Source organism: Hippocampus comes, unplaced genomic scaffold (assembly GCF_001891065.2).
Source record: "Hippocampus comes isolate QL1 unplaced genomic scaffold, H_comes_QL1_v1.1 scaffold132, whole genome shotgun sequence".
Lineage (NCBI taxonomy): Eukaryota > Metazoa > Chordata > Actinopteri > Syngnathiformes > Syngnathidae > Hippocampus > Hippocampus comes.
Genome location: NW_017805467.1, coordinates 1,570,803 through 1,592,350, shown reverse-complemented (window position 1 = coordinate 1,592,350; position 21,548 = coordinate 1,570,803). Strand labels below are relative to the sequence as shown.

The following is a 21,548-nucleotide window of genomic DNA, read 5'->3' as shown; positions in this document are numbered from 1 at the left end:
TTAGGAAATGGTGATTGGCGGGCTCAAGCCAGATACCACTTACTCCATCACTGTGGCGGCATACACCACCAAAGGCGATGGAGCACGGAGCAAACCCAAACTCGTGGTGACCAAAGGTGCAGGTCAGTGAAGCTACAACTCGATTCCACAATGTCTGTCACAGAGTTTATTGATTTTGGTTCATTTGTAATAATGTGGGTAAAAATGTTATTGAAGTTCTCAACTTTGATGGAGGTTTTTTTCGACCTCATAGAGTCCATGGCATTTAAAAGGCAGTTAACGGTTTCGTTTGAGCCGACTTTATTATTAGAATTTACTTCTTTGGTTTAACAACTTTAGAGCCGCATCGACAAAATCTTACAACCAAAAAGTAGAGGCTGCTTTGTCAGCTACCTTTTGGTTGTTACTACCATGCGTTTGGAGTTGCCTTGGCATACTGCGTTTACATCATGTAATCTTCTCTGTTGGCGTCCTGCCTTCCTGTCTGGAGTTTGATTTGCATGTGCATGTGTAGGTTTTCTCCTGGTACACTGGCTTCCTCCCCGATTTCAAAAAGCTTACAGTACATGCAGCAAAAGGTTGATTTGTGGGCCCTGCTAGCAACCGGTCCAGTCTGTACCAATACCTCCGTTGGCTGGGATAAGCTTCAAGTCACCCTTGACTCTAATGATGAGAAGCGGAAGAGAAGAAATTGATGGGATTTATTCAAACCATGTGAGGGTCTTTTACAAATTCAAGCAAAAGTTGTTTCGTTGTTGTTTTTTTTTTTTTTTTTTGTTTTTTTTGGGGGGGGGGGGGTTGCATTTAGCAAGGTCAATATCTCTACCAAAAGCTAAAGTTACATGTTACTTCTGCCTGCTTTACAGTATGTAACTTATTACATCAAGCCAACATGAGAGCATCATTGTTGTCCTTGATGACTAAACCTAGACCCTTGGGGAGACATATTACGGTAAATTTTCTTCAATGTTTGTGTGCACATCTCTGGAGCACCTGCCTACACAAGATGTGTGAAATTAAACAAGTAAATCGTTATCTCCCTCTTACTGAAAAGGAGTCTTTTCGTGAGTTTTTCTGTACATTTGCTCCACTGTTTTATAACAGCAACTAACTGACAACAAGTAATTAACATTATATCCGCCCCCATGCCAAATTTGTCCACCAATGACATGAAAGGTCAGCCTAAAGAGTAGCCTCGTGTGTGAGACTGATCCGCCCCTGAAATGAGTTGATATCAACACGGCAAAGAGATAAGACGTGTACCTTTTATGTCTTGATGTTTGATCGAACTTGATCCTTGTGGTATTTGAGGAAAATATGGCACAGACTTGTTTTGAGAAGATCTGAGTATTAAATTGTGAAAGGCGCATGTGTCCTTTAAATCAATGTTAGGTGTCATACGTGCACAAACACAAAACTGCCACCCACAATTCCTGGCAGCTCTCATGTGTTGCAAGTGCCAAGAGGTTATGACACTGTGAGTGGGGGCATGTGTGAGAAGTGTCACTCTCTATCCTTCCATTAGAGACGGTTCACTGATACGTGCCAGTCTGAACATATAAACTCTCCCTCAAAGGGAAACAACACTTTTTTTAAATTTTTTTATTTTATGATTGAAGTGTGAAATTGTGTTGATGTCAGGAGTCAAAAATTAAAAACAGGCAAGCCAAGTCTAACCCATATATGTCATTTAATCCATCCTTTTTGAAACAATTTCTTTGTTCCAATATATGCTAGCACTCGGATAATTTGTCATTATACATTTGCAGATGTATAAATTAATGCAAATATTACAGATACCAAATAAAGAGAAATAAATAACAAGACATTTAGTTGGGTATTTATAGGATCAGTTCTAAAAATGCATGACGGGATGCAGCGGATGTAAAAAGTTTACACACCCTTGTAGGATAGCCATGTTTTTTTTGTGGTACCATAGATATAAGACCAAGATAAATTATTTCAAAACTCCCTGCTTTATCCATCCATTTTCTGATCTGCTTATCCTCACAAGGGTCACGGGGCATGCTGGAGCCTCTCCCCGCTGTCTTCGGGCAGTAGTTGGGGTGCACCTCAAACTGATTGCCAGCCAATCGCAGGGCACACATAGACAAACAACCATCTGCTCTCTCGATCAAATCTAGGGAGCATTTAGAGTGTCCCATATAGCTGGCGTGCATGTTTTTTGGGGGGTGGGGGTATGGGAGGAAACCGGCATACCCGGAGAAAACCCATGCATGCACGGGAAGAACATGGAAACTCCACACAGGAAGGCCGGAGCCTGAATTGAACTCTGCACTGTGCGGTGTAGTTGGTAGGCCATCAACATGTTTTTGAAGCTGTTATTTTTTTATATCTGGTTCCTACATAGGGGTTTAATGATTCAAATTCATTTGGTTTAGACATCCTGTATACGGAATGCTATTCTTAACATTCCTGCATATGGGCTGCAGCAGGGCTTCCAAAAAATCTGTCCAATGTCTTGCTTCACACAAATCTCTGTGCATGTACACTTAAAGTGTTTCCAACCTTAAATATATCAGACCGTACCAGATCTTCAAAAAGCTACATGAAATTGATTATTGACTTTACATTTACAGAACCAGATTTCTGGTTTGTCTTCCACTTGTTGCAGTCAGGCTCTCGTGGATTAGAAACAAATATCAAGCAAGCATTCTAACTGAGCACCAACAGTGTGTGTGAGTCAAGACAAAATGTTCTTCATTTTAACATTTTGGGTAGGTTTCATGATGGCTCTCTGTCATAAGTTTAGAAAGAACTAGTGTAGCACCTTGAAAGCATACTAACTCCCAATTTCTGACGCAATGCCGTTGCTGCATCATGTAAACGGATGTTTTGAGGTGCATGCACAGTCAGTGTGAGTTTGAATGGGAAAGGGTGTGACCACATCAATGTGGAGTGCAGGAAGCAGACTTGAAATGCAAGCCCCGGTTAACTCGTTGTATCTTTGGTCATTTCCTGGATATTTTTGCTCCGGTTAAAAGCATCAGTGTGATTAAATTAAGGCATTCAGAGAGGTTGCATCCCTCTCATCATCCCTGCACCCTGGCAACAATGTATACCATATAGGTGTGTAAAATATCAATACCTCGCTAGATGCTAATGATGTTGAATTACGCAAGTGCACCTTGTATATTGTAGGTGTCCGGTGGAAATCCCCAATGTCCAAATATGGTCACATTAATATTTTTTCACAAATCAATGCTATTGGTCCGTCCCACTTCGTCCGTTATTACTACATAATAATAAACGATTTAAAGTTGTGAAAATAGCTTGGAAAAAACTACTTTGCCTTTCTTGAATGCAACTGATATCTGAGAAATGTTGCAAAACTCCGTCTGTGTCCTACTGTATGTTGTAAAGTAATTGGCCGCTCATGCTGGAACTGTTTCCTTTCCTTGTATTGCCTGATGCACTGGGCTCTGGTTGTTGTTATTTTGGTGCAGTCTGAATAACTGAAATGCACCTTTGAACACTCTGAATTTCCGAACAATTGAAATGAAGCAGTGTGTGTCTGAGAATATCTCCGAACGCTCCCATGATTAGAAATCATATTCCGCAGCGACGTATAGTCCCAAAAAATATGGTACATGAAAATCTCAGGGCTTGTGCTCAACAGCTTGAAATATGCCATATGTAATGCAGTGCAAATTGCGTCTCCTTGACATTTCTTGCATTGCAAATTTAATTTATCCACGAGCCCTGGCCATATGCTGTTCTGCATGCGAAATACAACATTAAAAGCAAATGGAGTTGAAGATAGAGGGTTGATGGATTTGTCTCGACCTTTTTGAGGTTCAGTTTAAGACATATCTAATACCCTTCACCCTGGATCTATATGTGTCCACATGCACAATGCAACCTCCTGACTGGTATTAGTATTTTAGAATTGGAGCTCTGGCCAAATGAGCCATACCTGCATGGTGCAAGGATGGTTGAGATGCTTGAGCTGTTCATACTGTACAGCTGAACAACTATAATGTAACATTGTGTTGTACAACTTCAGATGAGCACTGCGGCAATTAGTCTACACTATATATTTAAGTTGATGAGAGTCTGTTCATCTAGCGATCGCAAGAAGAGGCGGAAGTGGGAGGAAATATGATCCCTACTTTCTCAATCAGGCTGAGTGGGTGTCAGCAGCAGGCTGTTAATACTGTGGCCTGATGGGAAACGTGCCAGGAAGCCCACGAAAAAGGATTGAGCCAGAGAGGAGAACCTGAATTGGATGCAGAGGAGTGGAGGGAGGTGTGTTGGATTCTAGATGATTATTGGGACGAGTTGGGCATTACGGAGAGCTGGTGACAGCGGTACAGAAAGTAGATCGATGACCACCAAGGGACAATCAAGGTCTTAAGAACCCCAGAATTATTATTCATGTACATCTCACACACACACACACACACACACACACACACACACACACACACACACACGCACACACGCACACTGACATACACACAAACACACTCATAAGCAAATATTTATTTCTAACTGCAGGATTTGTCTTCGGGGTAGATTGCTCTTTGTCCTATGTCACCTTCATCATTCATCTTTATTCATCCCATCGCACATAAAGCTAAACACAATCACACAACATCAAAACCGTATCACACTTTATATGTTCATTAAAACATGCAGCAAATTTTAGAATACCAATGTTCACCCTGAGGTAACTCACCATAGTTATTGCGGTCCATTAAAAGACTTTTTACTCTAATAATTTTTAGAAATGAAAACGAAGTTGAAATTAAAAACATGGGAATGAATGCTGGAGGGTTTTCCTCCAGCATTCATTCAACTCTTAATGTTAATTAATTGATTAATTAACAATGAATCATAAAAAGTGCAATGTCAGAGACAGAACTCCTCCACATCTGGCAGGATCTCATCTCTGACCCGGAGAGGGCACTTGACCCTTTCCCAACTGAGGACCATGGTCTCAGATATCGAGGTGCTGATTTTCATTCCAACCGCTTCACACTCGGCTGTGAACTGTTCCATTGAGAATTGAAGATCATGGCTTGAAGAAACCAATAGTACCACATCTGCAAGAAGCAGAGATGTAATACCGAGGCGAACAAATCTCAGCTGCGCCCAGAGATGTTGTCCATAAAGCCTAGAAACAGAATTGACAAAGGGGAACCTTGGCAGAGTGCAGTCGTCAATGGAAATGAATCCGACTTACTGCCGACAATGCAAACTCTGACATTGGTGTTACAGGGACCGAACAGCCCATATCAGGGGGTTCAATACCTTTTATTTCCCCCCCCCCCCCCCGAAGTCACGTTACACGGTCTAACCCCTTCTCCAAGTCGACAAAACACATGTATGTAGACTTGTTGGGCAAAGTCCCATGCATCCTCAAGGACCCTGCCGAGTGTGTAGAGCTGATCCACTACTGCACGGCCAGGACAAAAACCACACTGCTCCTCTAGATTTTGAGATTCGACTTCCCGACGGACCCTCCTCTCTAGCACACTGAGTAGACCATTCCAGGAAGGCTGAGGAATGTGATCCCTCCGTAGTTGGAACAGACAATCCGGTCCCCTTTTTAAAAAGAGGGACCAACACCATTGTCGGCTATTCTGAGCCACTGTCCCCAATGTTCACGAGATGTTGTCGAGGTTTATCAACGTGACCAGCCCCACAACATCCAGACCCTTTAGGAGCTCCGAGTAGATCTCATCCACCCTGGATGCTCTGCCACAGAGGAGCATTTTGACCACCTTGGTGACTTCACCAGATGTATGACAGCCCATCTCAGATTTCCAACTCCTTCCGACTTCCTCAAGGGATGGCGTGTTGGTGGAATTGAGGTCTTCGAAGTATTCTCCCAACTGACTCATTTCTCAGGTTGAGGTCAGTAGCATCCCATCTCCACTGCATAGAGTGTTAACGGCGCACTGGTTACCACACATCACTCTAAGAACTAACCCGGACAACAGCAACAACACCCTGTTGACCACTCTGTTGCGTCGCACCCACCTGGGCAAAAATAGGAAGACCCCCTACGTAAAAGTTGAGAACTGAAGGAGCTCTACTGATTAAAGATGAAATGTCTTTAACAAAAAGAACAAGTCCAGTTGCCTCAAACAAACCTATGTGGATTATCATGACCTGATTGACTGAGAATCTACACAGAGGTGTGAAGAATGCAATTTTAAATACACACATAGGCATACACGCACACACATTCGGAATGATATCTGATTTAATTTCGTTGATTAGGTGAGCATGAAGACAGAGTTGGGTTTTAATGGCATCAAGCTGGGATTTAGCATGAAGAAAGATCATATTAGAGGTATTTCTCTCACCCAAGACCTTCCACCCTCCCAACTCCCATTAGTGGCAAAGATCATCATCGGAAATCATCTTCATCTTGGTACAGCAAAATGTAGACCATTAGCAAACGGAAATGATTAAATGGAAAGAGGCTGGTGTTCTGAGTACTGTGAATGATTGCATTTGAATTGATACCATAAGCAGCAACTTCTATGCAGGCGCAAAGTGCTGATTGTGTCCCCGAATTACTATATTCCTGAGTAAGTGTGTAACCGTATAATGATGGACTCGTGACATTACCCGTTAACCAAAAGAAGAAAGGTGAATGGATCCATATTTCTCCTTGATTAAGATATGATGCTATAAAAGATACAATATTGCCTGCATACGCACCAGAGAGCGCTGTCCTTAATTAGTTACATTTTAATTCCTGCTTGGATGCCATTTCAGCATCATACCTGTATTGAGTTACAAACTGCTGTATCTTTTTCAAGTGACAAAAGACTGAGACTGCTTGTGTGATTGCAAGCCATTTTTGTTGTGTTTTTGAGATTGGAGGGAGTGTTTAATTGTGTGAAGCTAGAATCTTGTTGCAGAGAATCAGTGCACAACCACACCCACCTCTCAAGAACATTTGATGGCAGCTTGGGAGTTGGAGGCATGTATCCTGACAAACCTTGAAAATAGTACTGCTGCTACGGTGCAGTTTACAGTATATCATTCATTAGACGTCCAAAACTGGATGCATTTGGTGCACGTGTCTATTACGCTTGACACCTGAAGTCTGGATTGTTTGTATGATGTGAGTGCTCATTCGTGAGTTTGCTACGCTTGCTTGTGTTTGAGCAATTGCCCAGGCATGCAAAATAAATGTGCCATATAATGTGATTGTTCCTTCCACCAGTTATTAATGATAATTGCCACTATGCGGAAGGGGTCACTTGAGGACACAACTGACGCAGTGGGAAAGAAGCAAACAGCTTTACTTTTATATGCATACTTGATAGGACAGCCAAACTTCTGGTGGTAATGATTGTAACATTTTTAATGAACATAAAAGGTACTAGTTTTGCTGGACTACAGCTGTATCAGCTTTCGTGCACATACTTGCCGCGGTAAATTAAACTTTAATAATTATACTAAATCCTGTTGTAATGGAGTATTATGATTGTCTACAATTTTATTTTCTTAGTATTTGGTGTTGGGCGTGATTTGTGGGCAAGGCAATATTTAGATAGTGAAGCCTCAAGTCAGCTTATTCATATGATGGTCAATGTAAATTACGCTTTGTTGTGTTTATTTTTCTCCACAGTGCTTGGTCCACCCCTTTTGTCAGTGATGCAGGAGTCAGAAACATCTGCTCTGGTACGTTGGGACCCACCAGACCTGAAAAATGGCATGGACCTGCAAGGTTACAGGCTCCAGTTTGGTCGCAAAGATGTTTCACCTTTGGCCACACTCGAGTTTTCTCCCCAACAACGGCAGTATTCCTTGGGAAACATTCACCGGGGGGCCACGTACCTATTTAAACTCTCTGCCAAAAGCAGAGGGGGCTTTGGGGAGGAAGCTGGTGTCGAACTCGGTGTACCAGAGGACACACCAGAGGGATATCCCCAAATGAATGAAAGTTCCAACGTGACATGTTGCTCAGTGCACCTGTCCTGGTTGCCACCAGTGCTGGCAGAGAGGAACGGTGTAATCACAGAGTACACTTTGGCCTATAAGGAAGCTGGTTCCGGAGGAGCACCACGGGAGCTCCACTTGCCCCCCAACCTGTCCAGCTACGTGCTCAACAGCCTCAAACCAAACTCGGCATACGATGTGAAAATTCGTGCACACACCATTGTAGGTCCTGGGCCCTACAGCCCACCTATCCAGTATCGGACTGTGGGCTATGATCCAACAGGTAGGGCTTGCCTGTTTCTCTCCCAACCCAGTTACCAGGCGGTTGGGAGTTTTTGCAAGAACACAAAAAACTACCACATCCCTTTCTATCACCTGCACTCTTCCTCAAGAAATCTAATCGTGATATTCAAATGTTTGCTGTCGGATACTCACTTCACTAACTCAATCAAGGTAAAACCAGAGTCAGTAAGTCATAGTCAGTCCTTGAGAAAGGAGGGAGAGCAGCCTAAAAATCCAAGGTAAGTGTTGTATGGTCAGACACTCCTCAAGTCGTTTTTGCAGCCCCTTTCCAGGCGCACTCACACCAATTCCATCTCACACCACCAGTTTTGAATGAAGGTATGGCTTTAAGGCAAACCCAGTCACAATGAGTTTTTGGACCTTTTAATAAGGACAGAAAACTGGTATTGCTTCCTTGTTTTGCTTTGAAGGTTGTTTTAAGATATCGGACCCTTTTTAACCCTCTTTGCTTTTGTTTTCCTCTGTAATTCTTCTACCCACTTTCCCTGTCCCTTAACGGGGCAGCTTGTGGCATGATATCCCCCAATTTCACTGCAAAGGCATGCTGTGTTTTTAGTCTGTCTCGATGTTCACTTGGCAGCATGTCAGTAGTGCCAACCACAAATCAGTGGAGGTATAGGAATACTTAGGATTGGGACCTCTCTTGACAGTTGTTCACCATCAACATTGAGTTAGATGAAAAGGTTGGCACTACAGATGATAGCTAGCCAGTGGGCGCACCTTTGTGCTCCATGGGTTTGTCTTCCATGAGTCTTCCATGCTCTGTGTTTTAACCAATGGTGTTGCCCTTCTCACAGCTTGTGACAGCTCACCGAATCTCACTCTCCAAACCAGGGGAACGTTGCAGGAGAACCACTATTTTCTCTTATTGCTTTAACCAGAGGTTTTCACTTGCTCTGGCGAGATGTTCAATCCACTTATTATACTCATTTTTTTCCATTTGTCAACCCGACAGATGTTCCAAAGAATTTTACCATCAAGTGGGCTACCAAAACAACAGTGCTCCTGGCATGGAAGTTTTCCGAAAGCAGGTCCGCATACAAATGCACGGTAAGTTTGATGAAGTCAAGTTACTTTCCAGAAATGGTCTTCCACAAAATGTCCCCGAAAAGCGTCAAATTCTGAATCATGTGTTTGAATTATAGATTGAATACAACCGTCAGAAGATGGACATTGATGCCAGGAAGCTAAGGGTGTTCATTACTGGTCTGAGGCACAATACCACCTATGAGTTCAGAGTAACCTGTCAAGAAAGCATGGATGGTGGGCCCAAACACCGTGTTGTGGCCAGGACAGCACCCCTTATTCTGGTCAAGAAACCGAAGCTGGACATCTATGCAGAGCCTGATAATATTCTCACCATGTCCTTCGCACCGGTCGATGGCAAGAATGTCAAGTGAGTATAGCTTGCTGAAATGAATGATCGAGCCTTGAAATTGGAGTTGTTTTGATTAACCTGGCAAAATAGGTAACACATCACTCACCGTAAGGCGCTAGATTACTGTGATATTTCCCAACAAAGGAACAAATATATAATAGTAACAAAAAATACCGTTTAGTACCGTTTAACACGTGTTAGCACAGAAATGCTTCATGCAGACGAATCAAATCACAACACCTTAAAAACAAAAGCAACACTGATCTGCATATGCTGAACCAAACAATTATTGTGCATTATTTTATGATGTTTTCACAGAATCTAGGTGGGAATCAGGCACAGCAAACCCTGCCGCAGCGACACGTTCATGTTTATTCATTAGCTTTGAGTTTGGCACAATTTTGTCGCTGCCTCTCACGTCTTGGTACAGTTTGCTGCACCCCAGTGTCCAAGATCCTCTTCATCTCTCCCCCTTGGTCAACCAACATTAATAAAGCAAAAATTGTTCTTGAAATGGTTTTTATTGTTAATCTGGATATGTTAATTAAACAAAGGGCTCCATGCTGTCTAAGAAGAGTGCTAAGCATCCCGAGAAGTCGTGAAAATACTATTTTTCTGACTTACGGTTTACTCTTGATCTCATCTGGACTTGGATTTAGTTTGGACTCAGACCTTGTTGACTTTCAAGATAGTCTTCATATGATGTAAAATGCTATGACTATCTCTTGAAGTGACTGGAAAATAATACTTTTGGTCTGAAAGGTTTCCATTTATATGCCAAAATTCATACTTTAAAAGAAAGGCATGTTGTTTGTTTTTTTCATAATGTTGTGTTACTGTATTTTTTAAAGGAATTTCTTTGTGGTTGTGGTGCCACTGAAGAGAACCACGGGGACTGTGAAAAATCTAAAGACTCCTGATGAGATGGACATGGAAGAGGTAGGGTTTAGAAAAGGGTCGAGGCAGAATGAACAGCGTCCATGTTGAGTTACTGCCAGACAACGTTCATTAGAGTAATTGCTATGATTAAATGTAGTTCTGTAGCAGGTTCTATTTTAAGACCAGATCATTAGCAAAAAATAATGAATAATATCTGAGTCTGTGTTTACTTTGGAAGATTCAATGGAAATAACCAAAGCGTGACCATCAGCAGCAGTATTTGCATGAGTTGTTGAAAAATAAACCACTCAAAAAAATAAAGTCAACACTTAAACAACACAATATAACACCAAGTGTTCCCTTTATTTTTTGGAGCAGTTTATTTTGTGGACACATTGGGTAAACATCTCAGCCATGCTAATGTTTTCTCTGAAGTATGAAGAAGAGAGAATTAAGGTAATCTCGTTCGCTTACCACAGCTCAATGTCACCTTGCATTCCAGATCAACGGCAACCAAGCGTACTGGGTTTGGGATTTCAGACCCATTCTGTTTTTACCTGACATTATTTTCATCCTTCCTCTGTAAAGCCTGAATACTTTTCACAAATTTCCAAGATCTATTGTCTTCTGATTTCATTAGTATCTATTCCAAATAACATGGAAGGTAGTAAATATATGACCTTATAGGGGTGCTCACACGGCAACATTTGCTCCGGTGCTGCGCCGGGGCTACCCCTATGTGTATCAATACATATTAGCTCTGAATGCAAACATGTAAAACACGAAAAAAAAACCCACAAACCCTTTGCATCAATCAGTTGTTGCGGGAGGTGACCCCCAAGCGCCGTTCACGTCGTCAGCTGGGCCAATTGGACCAGTGGAAGCCGTACATCACTGCCTGCTTCCGGCAGCTTCCCTCCAGCTTCACCGTGGGCACCGACCATCGGCAGAGCAGCTGTGAGAATAAGGGTCTTGAACCTGGGCAGGAGTATGTCTTCTTCCTCATGGCAGAGCTTAACGCTACTGCCGGGGTGAGTTATCTCCTTGAAACACTTTCAGCACTCGTCTTTCTTTGTGAGTTTTGGTCAAGTTTCCACAGGCATTTCAGCAATTGGCATGGATTTAAGGTTCTTTTTATTGAACCTTTTTAAACTGTTTTTTTCAACTAAAAATAATGGTGTTCATTATAATGATATGAACAATAATAATGAAAATATTAACAATTATGTTTTGTTTATTTTTCTGTTCAGAAAATGTTTGCAACTAGTCCTTACACTGACACAGTGTTAACTCCTGAACAAGTGGACGACCCGCAGCCAATAGAGACTGGCGGTGATGGGCTAATTTGGGTGGTGGGCCCAGTGCTGGCTGTGGTCTTCATCATCTGCATTGTCATCGCAATCCTCCTGTATAAAAAGTGAGTTGCCATTTTATTTTTGGTTTTCCAGTGAATATTCTCATTAAAAAAAAAAAAAACAGCAACGTTCAACCTCAAATTGACAAAACATGTCACGGACAATATACAATTTGTTCTACAACAGCATCACTGGTGCTATCGCCTCATCAGTGATTCACAAGTATATCTAAGTGAACATTTTAGGAACTTGGGGTGGGGGGGTTCACCTTCAACAAAGCACAATGAATATCTTTTCATCATTTGATGTTGAACCACTTATTTGCTTTGTTATTGGAGAAACGACTAATGGGATATAAATGATGAATGTTGAAAAAGGGTGCCATTGTATATTAATGTATGCATGCTATCCCAAGCCTGACAGCATGGTTGCTTGCAAATATAAAAAGTATGTCTTGTTAGAATCCTGAGAAGTGAGGGGTCAGAGAAAGGAGAGAATATGAGATTCTTTGAGATGTCAAAGGTTATATTGCAAACATGCCTGAAACAAAATATTCCAAAACTGAATTACAAGAGTTAAGAACTTGTAAGGTTACAAAAAATATTTCAAACAACTTCAAATTCATTGATTAATTTAGATTACTGGAACTAGTTTAATTCGTTATTGGAATGTTGTTATACTATATGGTAGTGATGGGAAAATGAAGCTTCAAGATGGTTCATGAAGCAGTTCTTGTATTTTTTTTTAAACTCTTCTGGATGGCAATCTCTGTTCCACATAGTACAATAAGCACACAGTCACATTTCTTAAACCCCTTTCTTTAAATGAACAGTGGCATCGAGAGGAGTCAAAAAAAAAATAAAACTGGTTCATGAACCATCTTGAAGCATCATTTTCCCCAATCATTACTATGTGGCCAAAACAATACACTTTTGCAATAACAGGAAGTGGTAGTGAAAACATAATATGAAGGGACACAAGGGCCTCTGGTGTAGTTCAATCCAAAGGCGCTTGATGCGGTTATGTTATAAATTATTCCAAAACTACTGTATCTCCAGGATTATGATCACGTCTTGTATCCGAGATGTGTGAGACGTGTCCAAAGACTTTTGTCCACAGAGGGTCTACGTGCTCTCACTTAGCTGCGGGTTCAACAACAGAAATTCTGACACCATAGCCTTTAGTGTGTGAGAGATCTAAAAGTGAATTGTGAAAAGTGAGGGCAGAACCCTGCATTAACTTAAGAGGGCTGCTATGAACAGTCTGACTAGATACTACTACTGTCAGATGATCCCTGTCTGACCTTGCCTTACCTCCACCTTGGTGGTTAGGGAGAGTAACATCTCTCCTTGAATCTCTGTCTTTTTTCTCTCGTCTCTTTCTCTCTCCCTCACTCTCTTGTCTCCTTCGCTCTTCCAATCGCTCCCTGGTGAATAGTGCTTCCCGTCTCTGCCATTGGCCTTGACTTTACCGTCCTCCGTCTGTCGCTGCTCTCTGATCACTCACACACACACACACACACACACACACACACACACACACACACACACACACACACACACACACACACACACACACAACCTCTTGCAAATGCTAATGAGCTTTATCTTAGAATTTTTGCGGGCCCAGCAGCGACCCTTGTGAATCTCAAACTGCTTTCCATTGATTCATCTCTCTTGTTGGCTCTCCCCTCCCTCTTTTCCTTGTGTGTTTTCACCATCTCTATATATTTATTTGACTCCTATTGCTTTCTCTGGAAACAGCAAACCTGACAGGTAAGGCTGGACTGAATTCTAACACGTTTGACAGTGGAAAGGCAATATTGACTGCCTCAGCAGAGAAGATACCATTAATTAATGTGGCTGAAGAAGATTTTACACACACATGCAGGATATGCACATATTTTGATTCTCAGCTCCTGATTTGCTTTCCCTCAAGCTTTCAATCTCTCTTGTAGCTCTTTTCAAAGCTCATTAGTGGACTTAGAAATATATATATTTTTTGGCAATGCAGAGCTTTCGATTCCCTGTTGGACATTACTTGCTTCCCCCCTCCCCGTTTTTTTCTTACAATCCAGTCGCAAGAGAAAGGAGTCAGAGCCACGCACAAAATGTCTGCTGAACAACGCCGACATCACACCTCACCATCCTACCGACCCTGTGGAAATGAGACGAATCAACTTCCAAACACCAGGTACAGGAACTCCTCACAGCTCAAAACTGAGCATTATTATTTCCAGTATTTTTAAATAAATCAAGTTTCGTTTGATACAGCTTTTGTATTGAATGTTATTTGATTGCCTAGGCCTCTCATTGTATTTATTTCGATTATTCCCCTATCAACATTTAAGTAAACATGTAGTCATTAACTAAAAAGCACTCTGTGACAATGTTTGAACAAAACAGGAAACATTTCAGTTCTATGATATTGAAAAGAAATTTCAGTATGGTCTATAAAACTATAATACAAATGTCAATGTGGATTTATAAAACAAATGGGTTTTTTTTGTTTGTTTGTTTAATCTTGCAATCTTGCAAAATGAGTACAGAAGTACGTCTGCTCATCTAAATTTAAAAAGTTCACAAGAGGTCAATTACACGTCAGTCTAATCATGATCTAACTTCTGAAAGCTTTTCGCTCTGAAAAATGGATGAAAAGCTTACTTTCTTTTCAAAGGTGGTTTACTCGTTTATGTTGAGCACTCTAAAATAAATAAACAAATCAAGCCCAATGTTTAGAGTTACCTTTAGCTAAGTCTTGTGGGATATATTTAAGACTTTGTGTTGTATCATTCATCTTACTTTTACTTTGCTGATGCCTAGTAGCCTCCACGAAACGCTTCTGTTCTCTCTCTTCCGGCAGCTCATTTGGCAGAAGACATTTTGAGAGACTCGTACTTGAATTTGAAATACATTTTTCTCTCGCAGACAGCCAAGTCAAGAGATGTTTACAGGAGTTGAATAGACATTCCCCGCACTCCCTCTCTCTGCTTCTGCGTTTCTGACTCCCTTTTTTCCTTCATGGCCAATCCTCTCCATCAAAAGATTCACGTTTCAAACTGCAGCCCCACTGTCCTTGGGGTCACATAGATGCAATGCAGACCACCTTGTGTGCATTGTGTGAGTGTTAGGGACTCGGAGTTGTCGATAAAAAGAGAGTGAAGAAAATAGCATTAACCCCCAAAACAAGGAGTTCAATAGACTCGCCTTCATATTTATTTTGATCAGCCTTCATAGCCTGTTTCCAATGAGGGGCTGCATTATGGTTATAGTTATGGTCACTTGCTTAGGCCATTCTCTTGATGAAATATGTAGAAAGAAAATTGACTAACACATTCAGATATTTCTCTCACATCTTCACTGTAGCTGGACAAAATTGGTCCCTGTTGTTATTTCTGGACCCCGGGAATTAAATTTAAATGGATGCTTTAGACCAATTAAGTGGGCCGGTGAGCATTTGTGAACATCACCATCAGCTAAAAGCTGCCATTGTTGAAATGAGCTTGCTCCCGGTGCTCTTATGCTTGGCCCGATTCCATTCAGTTGAGCATACGCTGTATTGGCAATTGGGACGCAGTGACCCGTGGCGCTGCTGCAGTACTAAAATGATATTTGATTTTATTTTCCCCCATAAGCAATGCTTCATTCATGTATTTGAAAGAGAGGTTTTGTGTGTGTGTGTGTGTGCGTGCGTGTCTTTGGTCATTTGATAGCCTCACATTGACATCGCAATATTCCTGAAGGCGGAGAGTGGCTCGATTTTTTTCGTTATCTTCCCTGGTTCGAGGGGTTTAATTGGCAAATGGGGCCAAAGTAATAAGCAGCACAACTCAGTGAATATCTACATTCAATGTCCAATCATGTTGTGTTTTGCTTGTAGCTCTGACTTGTTATTTACCCTCCATCCTCACCCTTTTGCCATATTTTCTCTCTTTCATCCATGTGCTGTCTTATTTTGCGACACGTATCCCTAGTTTGCAGTCCAATGTACTAGTATTGGAAATTGTGTTTCACTTCAGTTAACCATCTTTGGGATTGCATCCTTTATCTTTTGACTGGAAAATTATGTTTCACATTTTGTATAGGTCAGTTTTCACCACAGTTAGCTGCAGTATTTAGTTAGAATGACTACACCAAAACTATAAAGCCATTAGGCTCAAAATATTAGTATTTTGTATAATACATCAGAATTACAAGAATCCCTCGTATTATTATTCCTTTTTCTAAAACGAAGAAAGTGTTTCCCATAAATGTGTGTGTGTGTGTGTGTGTGTGTGTGTGTGTGTGTGTGTGTGTGTGTGTGTGTGTGAGAGAATTTCATTATTGATTTGTTGTGCCGCGCAATTATTATGTCATTCACCCCTTTACGCACATGAGTTGAGCAGTCAATCCACACTTGTATAACACAAGCCCAGCAGTGGCCTAAGTCACTACAGAATCCTACTCTATTCTGTTTTGAAGTGAGACAGTGTAGTTTATGTTGGTGCAGTTGGGTATTAAAATATCCAGTTTGATAAGCATGAAAAGTTCATGAAACGCACGTTAGCTTGTGAATAACTTGGGAGAGCATCAAAGTAGTTTGGCTGATTAGACAAGGCACATTTTTATTCGCTTCTCTTTTTTTGCCCATTAACTGTTCATTAGGTGTTCATTCTATGATTTGTCCAGTATCATTTATTGTTGATGTTGCAATATATTTGTATTGCAACGCTGCGCTATACTGTGTATAGTTTTGTCATTGCAGTACATCTGTGCAAAAGTGTCAGACTGTATTAGTCAGTGCAAGTGAGTTTTACAGTGTAACTGCGATGCAGTAAACAAATTAACTGGTTCTCATCTACATTCAAGGTTATCCGATAGATTTCCATGTTAAATCCTGCCGTGTTTTCAAAGATGGGATGTGTTTTTACATTTTCCCCTGCACAATGGGTGTGTGAAAACTACAAATACTGTAAGAGGCAAAACGTTCTGACTTCAAGTTGTGCATGAAATATAATCACCCAGATCCAGATAGATTTTTATTTAAAGAACTACTTAAAAAATCTGAATCCAGATGATTCTATGGTGTGCAGCCACTTGACAAAATAAAAATGAGTAAATTCAAGACGTTTTTTTTTTTTTTCGGTGTACATGTGTTGGCATTTCAATATAATATACAATACTACATTTAACATTGACATCAGGACATGTCATAATTGTTGATCTTTATTTTATATTTTGTTCCTTTGGATTAGTTCTGGTTATGGATGAAACTATAAACTTTGAATGAAAAAAACCCAAGATACGAGCTATTTACTATTTCTTGCAGGTAAGATTTATGGTTTGGGAATTTTTAGCATGCATAAGGTGTCATAGAAGGTTGATACTAAATGAGAAGGTGTATCTTTCTGTGTTGTGGTCTGGCATGTCAGGCCATTCTTGAGTCCCATATTTGAAAAAAAAAAAAATTTTTTTTGGTTGAAATGTTCTTCATAGTCTCCAATCATTTGTCAGTCTTCCGTAACCATTTTCTGTTTCGCTGACTCTGTGAAACATTTTCCCATGTTTGCTGTTCTTTCAGATTCTGGTCTAAACAGTCCTCAGAGTGCAGCTGAAATTGAATATGAAAGTTAGTCTTTGTTTTTAGTATTTGCATACCAGCTTTTGTTTTTGAGCACCGCTTCTCTCCATTTACAAACAAGTAGCACCCCCCCCCACCCCCACATGACGCAGCATAATATCTGCACTGATTTTTATGTTTATGTTGGTTTCTATTCGTGTACTGAGTCGCCTCAGTCAGTCATAGTATTCACTTGGCTGTCAGCTGTGCATTAATCCCACGTGCCTAACCACTGAGATCACGTCTGCTGATGAAGAGATACGTTTTTCAAGTGAAGTCTTTGTTATCCCACTCCTCATCTTCCTCACCTTCCCCTTTTGACACCACTGCACCATTTCGGTTTGAAACTTAGTGACTATTTTCTGCGCTCACAGAATTGATTAAACGAGTGGAAAACAGTTGCTTGACATTTGATTTGCCTCTCTACTCACTGAATGATCTTCTGAGACAGAGAGAGAGAGAGAGGGAGGGAGGGAGAGAGAGAGAGAGAGAGAGAGAGAGAGAGAGAGAGAGAGAGAGGAAAAAAGGCTCCTGGATTGCCTCTAAGCCCAGCATTCTCCCTCCTTTTCCTTTGCCCACCTACGTGCAGGCTTCTTCCTTTTTAAATGGAAATTTGCATCGTAAAAAAGTCTTTTGGAAGGAGCCTATCAAAAAGAATCATTACATACCTCTGATGTGTCAAGCAGCACATCGAGAGATTGGAAATACATAATTGGACGCTAGAGTGTGTTGTCTATGCTTATTGATCACGTTTAGTTGTGCTGGGAAAAGTCTGTAGGCGTGTAGGGTGAAATGCTGTTGAAGAGAAGGGCAAGAGCAAACGAGGGAGGGAAAGGAAGAGGAGATAGGAATAACTTTTTGTCCTTGAGTGACTTTGCTTGAATGAGGGTTACAACAAAGTAAAGCGTTTTTTTTTTGGGGGGGGGGGGTCAGCATTTCAATCCAGTGTGTTGTTTATAAATGACAGTGATGGAAGGAATGGACGCCTCACCATAGGACAAATGCATTTTTGAAGAGCGCAGTAAGAGCTCAAGTAATGGTTTGAGTTGTGAGGTCCATCAGGGTGAGTGTGATAAGTCCTCCTGACAAAGGGCAAAGATAGATGTTGATACACTCGTAGTAAAGAAGGAATAAGAAATGTATGACCATCTGTCTCTTCCTGCAGCAACGTGGTTCATTTTGGGTGCGTGATGTATCCAGTGAACTGTTGCGAGCACTTATGCATGCAGACGGTAATGTGGGCTGCCCAACGTAAAAGCAATTGATGGAGTGTGTCTGCAAAGCTGCACACATTCACAAATGCATGTGGACAACCATACAGGCATTTGCACACATGCACACAAAAAAAAAAACCCAACACAAACATTCTTTGATCTCGACTGGAAAGATCCATTTCCTGTTCTCTGCAGGAGAAATGTGGGCCCCTCATTTGCATACACATTCGTTGCTTTCCAGCGAAGCATCTTACACCTTTCCCTCTGAATTTCAAGCAACTTAACTGACAAGCAAATTTAATTTGCAATTTAAGTTGTTGCTGTCTTCCGGTGGCAGAAATGATAAACAACTCATTTCCGAGTGGTGTGTTTGCACCCTGAATCCGTATTTTGGCATTCACTTACTGAGTAAATGATAATGAATGAGCAGATGAATACAACAAATCCTCAAAGATGATTTGAGCTTTTCAGTCAGCACACCGGCTTTTGTGTTCCAGAGGAATAATATTAATTCTGTGTGTGATCCACTTCAAAGGAGCATGTTTCTTCCCCAACTCGTGTCAAGTAATCTATTAATTCAATGTGTCCACTCATTTTCTGGAGAGTGTCATGGCATTCCATGTCATCTCCATTTGTCTCATGCCCTCGTCGTAATCTTCGCAAATCTCCATGTAGTGGATGCTACCGCTTTGTTGTGTGTGTAAAATGAATTGTTGTCACTAATGAAGATAGACAGCGCTGAGAGCTGGGGCTCTGCCTCCAAAGTGCAACTGAAGCAAACAGCATTGTTGACCCTTTTGACTTTGCATTGTCAGTGAGAGGAAATGAAAGATGGTTAATGTCATCGTTGTGACATGCATGCTCAGTAAGGCCATAGCATTGATTTGTATTTATTTATTTATTATTATTTTTATTATTTTAATTGTGAATATTTAAACATTCATTTGGCATTTGAGCTTGTGTGAAAAAAAGGCCCCAAATGGAAAAAAAAAACTAAATATTGCCATGCCACATGTGGCTGGTCCATATTCTATTCGAGTGCTTCAGTATCCGACCCTGAGTGTCGTAAAGATAGTTCACAGCGCTATCCTGCTGGCGACTGTTGTCACAAATGAGTAGTCTCATTACTGATACTATTCTTGCAGCAGCAACCCATATGCACCTTGGAGGGAGGCTGAAAAAAACTGACCGTCCAACTGTTTGAAAAATAACATCGATTTTCAAACCCAAATTGCTCTGTTAATTCAGAAAATTAGGTTTTTATCCTGGAGCACTAGCGATTTTGAAAATAGCTAAGAGTCTGCCCTCTACCATTGACTTTTTGTTTTGATTCCAGTAAACATGTTTAAAAATACATTTTCACAGTCCATGCATTCATTATAAATAACAAACTTAATCTTCCAAAATGAGATTCAAATAAAGCCACAATATCCTCATCACAACTATCTTAAGCAATTTTCAGTTTTCTTTGCTCCTTTTCTCAATATAAAGTGGTTTTCTATCCACAAGCTCAAATTCCAAGAACATACCCACTTACTACATGTTCTTTTAATTGACACCATCTTATGCACAAGCTTCCCCATCTCTAAAACCCAACATTCAACAATGTTACATATGCACAGAGATTCTCCACCTCAACTACTGTATCGTGTGAAATGTCTACTTTGAAAAGTTGTCCTAATGTGTCAAACTTTCATTTTCTGCTACTTCATCCTCCGTCGATATGGCAAGCAGGTATGATGAATCACCCTCCCATCCCCATCTCCGAACTGGCTGAGCACACAGAGCTTCTCAAAGCCAACGACAACCTGAAGCTCTCCCAAGAATATGAGGTGGGTGGGCAGAAAGTTTCTCATCCTTCGGATTTTGTCAAAGACTCCATTCCGTTCATTCTGTTCATGAGTGTGTCTATATATGTAGGAATAGGTATGGAGATTACTGTATTTTCCGCTCTATAAAGCGCTTTGGAGTATCAGGCGCACCTTCAATGAATGGCCTATTTTAAAACCGTTTTCATATATGGGGCACACCGCATTATAAGGTGCATAAAATTGAAGCTACAATCGTGGCTGCGGTTATGTTTTGCATCCACTAGATGGAGCTACACTAAACGGAATACAATACAATGCAGCTTTATGTAAATAGAGCCTTCACAACCGCTGCTGCTGTAACAAAGCGCTTTACAGGACATTTAAAATACTACGTCCAAGAAATCAGAATATTGATCCATATATAAGGCGCATCGGATTATAAGGTGCACTGTCGGCTTTTGAGAAAACTGACTGCTTTTAGATGTGCCTTATAGTGCGGAAAATACCGTACTTGTATTTGAAACTATTCACCATATCAGAAACAAACTTAGCATGTTATAGGTAAGCACATGCGTTGGGTTTTACTCAGCTGATGCGTTGTTGTGAATGCCCGTACGTGGTGTGGGGAGGGCGGTGCTAACTGAGCTGTCTTGAGCTCTGCGACCGCTTGGGTTATAAATGACACCGGAGTTGATTAGAAATCAGGAGCGCTGAATCAGCTCTCGTTTGCATACAAGCAATATCTCCCGCTCGCCGTCCCTAAATCACCGTGCCTGTCACCTCGCTGCATGCGAGGCGGAGGGGGAAAAAGGGTACACGAGCATGGATTGCCATCATCATGCCTGACCAAAGATGTTGGATTTGTTGTTGGATAATGACTTCTCATAGCATTGCAGCATTTCTCCAGTATCTATTATTTATAAATCTACAGCCGAGCCGTGAGCTAAAGGGACCAGCTTGTTTCGTTCACGGAAGCGAGAGACGGGATGGCAAGTGTAATTATTTGGCTTAAAGAGTGAATTTAACCAACCAATCCTCTTCTCCCAATCTATCTTTTACTCTCCCGCCATCCCTGTGCCCT

General features: G+C 41.1%; 1 protein-coding gene across 15 annotated transcripts in view; it reads left to right on the top strand.

The window, feature by feature from the left end:
* The window catches only part of ptprsa (protein tyrosine phosphatase receptor type Sa), a 237,882-nt gene that overhangs the window by 189,386 nt on the left and 26,948 nt on the right, over positions 1-21,548 (top strand). For 5 of the 15 annotated variants that reach the window (XM_019875182.1, XM_019875184.1, XM_019875180.1 and 2 more), the window contains 11 exons: positions 5-122; positions 7,619-8,212; positions 9,188-9,282; positions 9,378-9,628; positions 10,462-10,549; positions 11,308-11,520; positions 11,740-11,906; positions 13,608-13,619; positions 13,922-14,037; positions 17,404-17,451; positions 20,391-20,488. In XM_019875182.1, coding sequence (XP_019730741.1) covers positions 5-122; positions 7,619-8,212; positions 9,188-9,282; positions 9,378-9,628; positions 10,462-10,549; positions 11,308-11,520; positions 11,740-11,906; positions 13,608-13,619; positions 13,922-14,037; positions 17,404-17,451; positions 20,391-20,488 — 1,800 coding nt within the window. The remainder of the gene's footprint in view (positions 1-4; positions 123-7,618; positions 8,213-9,187; positions 9,283-9,377; positions 9,629-10,461; positions 10,550-11,307; positions 11,521-11,739; positions 11,907-13,607; positions 13,620-13,921; positions 14,038-17,403; positions 17,452-20,390; positions 20,489-21,548) is intronic. The other 10 variants (XM_019875186.1, XM_019875193.1, XM_019875190.1 and 7 more) reach the window with 6 other exon arrangements.